Below are 2,506 nucleotides of genomic sequence, written 5' to 3'. Positions count from 1 at the left end.
TTTTTTTTAATGTGTTTAATTAAATTTTGTTAACGTATGTAGTATTTAATTCCATTTGTTTATCTATGTATTGTATTATACTTTGTTCCTATTATATATAAGCATAACGAATCTTTTCTGTTTGACTGTCACTCCTCAATTTTCAGAAAGTGCAGCCAAAGAGAAAAAGATTCACCCGAACGTAAAATATGTCTATCTACACACACACGCACACATTCTTATACAAGAATGTTGTTGACAATGACCAAAGTTTCACCCACCTAACCCACCGTCCGACGAAAGCTTGGCTGGCCAAATCTTCAAAGGACTATGAACAACATTCTTGTATAAAGATAAATTTGTAAACAATTGACAAATCAAATTTAAATGTTGAAGGGAATCTAATGGTTTTTGTGTGTTTCTAAATGGCTTACTGTTTTTGTTTCAGCACATGATTTCAGATCAGGTTTACTTGCTATACAAGTACATCCCCGTAGAATAAATATGTAGTCCACAGTATAGAGTAAACCATCAGATTAATGTGATATTGTTTTCATTATAACAGGACGTAAGAACAAACACGTGCGCGCGCGTGTGTATGTGTGTGTGTACGCGCTTCCTGGTTCACAGGATGAGAAGTACGTGTTTATCCTATGATTAGAATGTTTCAGGGTTCGATAGAAATTTAACAGCCGTAAAATAAAAACAAAAAGAGAAGGATTTAAAACCAAAAGTTAAGAATAGTGTTTTTTGACTGACCTATGTAGTCCACTGGATCCATCCATGGCAGTCCCTACTGTTTCTGTGAACGAAGTTCGACAAGTGACTACCAAGCAGGAAGGAAGATGTATGTATGTATATATATATATATATATATTGACACGAAATGGGAAGTGACTTCACTTAATAATCAGCCTTGTTCAAAGTCACGGTGATATTGAACAAGCAATTTTAATTCTATGACAACAAATAACAAAAACATCGAATGTTTAACTAGTGCATACACGCAAATGCACACAGCACTCAGACAAACACACACACTCACACATATGCATGCATGCATACATACATATGCACACAATCGTGTACACTTACGAAAATGTAGAGATGAGCATCAATATCGAATTACAAATGAATTAACAACGCCCCTCTGTCTCTCTCTTTATCTCTCTCTCTCTCTCGGTATATTCATACACAAACGTGTATGTATCTACATATGTATGTATGTTGGCGGAAGGATTTTAGTTGTAATATGCTGAGGTGCAGCAGCTTGTAAAAGTTACGTGGGTTGATGTTGGCGTGGCTGGGGATCGGGAATGAGCTTCTCGCATGGTGAATAAATAAATTTAAAAAATGGGAGATTTAAAAAAAGTTTTTAGTAACTTTTTAATTTCACTAATAATGAGATTGTACTATTAAAAAAAAAAACTAGGAAAAAATCTAAAATACTCGATCAATATAAAGTTTGAGACCCGTTAAAAAAAAAATAGTCTGCTAGGTGTTAAAAACTGTGTACAAAACGAATAAGAAAAAAAAATAATAATTACGCAGACGACCGTGGGGTGGGTGTGGAGAGGACTTTCGGAAAATTCACAAGGTCCAATTTTTCCCTCATTAGTTTCAGGAAAATATATATTGATGAAATTCTATTAAAAATGCTATTCAAATGGTACAAATTATGATTATAAAGACATTTCTGAGGAAAAAAATTAGATAGATAGATAGATAGATAGATAGATAGATAGATAGATAGATAGATAGATGGATAGATAGATAGATAGATAGATAGATAGATAGATAGATAGATAGATAGGACTGTTGGAAAATTCACACGATCCGTTTTTTTCCACTCATACCTTTCAGGAAAATGGATATCTTTTAATGAAATTTTACAGATGCACCTTTCAAACAACATAGATAACGATTATAAAGAAATTTGTGGGGAAAATGTTTTCCGGAAAGGGTGAGGAAACGACTGTCGGAAAGTTCACATGATCCGTTTTCTATGTGTTTGAGTTTGTATTTGTCCCCCACTACTGCTTCACAAAAGGTGTTGGTGTGTTTATGTCTTTGTAACTTAGTAGTTTGGCAAAAGAGACCAACAGAATAAGTATTATGGGGTCAATTTCATCATTATCATCATCATCATCGTTTAACATCTGCCTTCCATGCTGGCAAGGGCTGGGTTGTTTGACAGATGGCCAGGCAGGAGCCTGCATTAGACTTCTGTGTCTGTTTTGACAGGCTTTTTACAGCTGGATGCCCTTCCTAACACCATCAGAATGGACTGGGTGCTTTTTATATGACACCAGCACAAACAAGATCAGTTTTGGCATGGGTTTTATTTGACTAAAACCCTTCTAGGCAGGGATCGATAAATAAATAGATAGATAGTTAGACAGATAGATAATTAGACAGATAGATAGGCAGACGGACAGGTGGGTGGGTGAGTAGATGAAGAGATAGATAGATAGATAGAGAGAGAGAGAGAGAGAGAGAGAGAGAGAGAGAGAGAGAGAGAGAGAGA

At 35.4% G+C, this 2,506-nt stretch overlaps 1 protein-coding gene across 2 annotated transcripts in view; it reads right to left on the bottom strand.

The window, feature by feature from the left end:
* The window catches only part of LOC106870355 (receptor-interacting serine/threonine-protein kinase 1), an 8,625-nt gene extending 7,516 nt beyond the window's left edge, over positions 1 to 1,109 (bottom strand). The window contains exon 1 of one of the 2 annotated variants that reach the window (XM_052977054.1): positions 1,075 to 1,109. In XM_052977054.1, coding sequence (XP_052833014.1) covers positions 1,075 to 1,094 — 20 coding nt within the window. In that variant the 5' untranslated portion in view covers positions 1,095 to 1,109. Of the gene's footprint in view, positions 1 to 738; positions 874 to 1,074 lie in introns of those variants that run through there. The other variant, XM_014916389.2, reaches the window with a different exon arrangement.
* Between the last annotated feature and the right edge of the window lie 1,397 nt (positions 1,110 to 2,506).

This window comes from Octopus bimaculoides, chromosome 26 (genome assembly GCF_001194135.2).
Source record: "Octopus bimaculoides isolate UCB-OBI-ISO-001 chromosome 26, ASM119413v2, whole genome shotgun sequence".
Lineage (NCBI taxonomy): Eukaryota > Metazoa > Mollusca > Cephalopoda > Octopoda > Octopodidae > Octopus > Octopus bimaculoides.
Note: the sequence above shows the minus strand (reverse complement) of the source record. Positions and strands in the feature narration are given on the sequence as shown.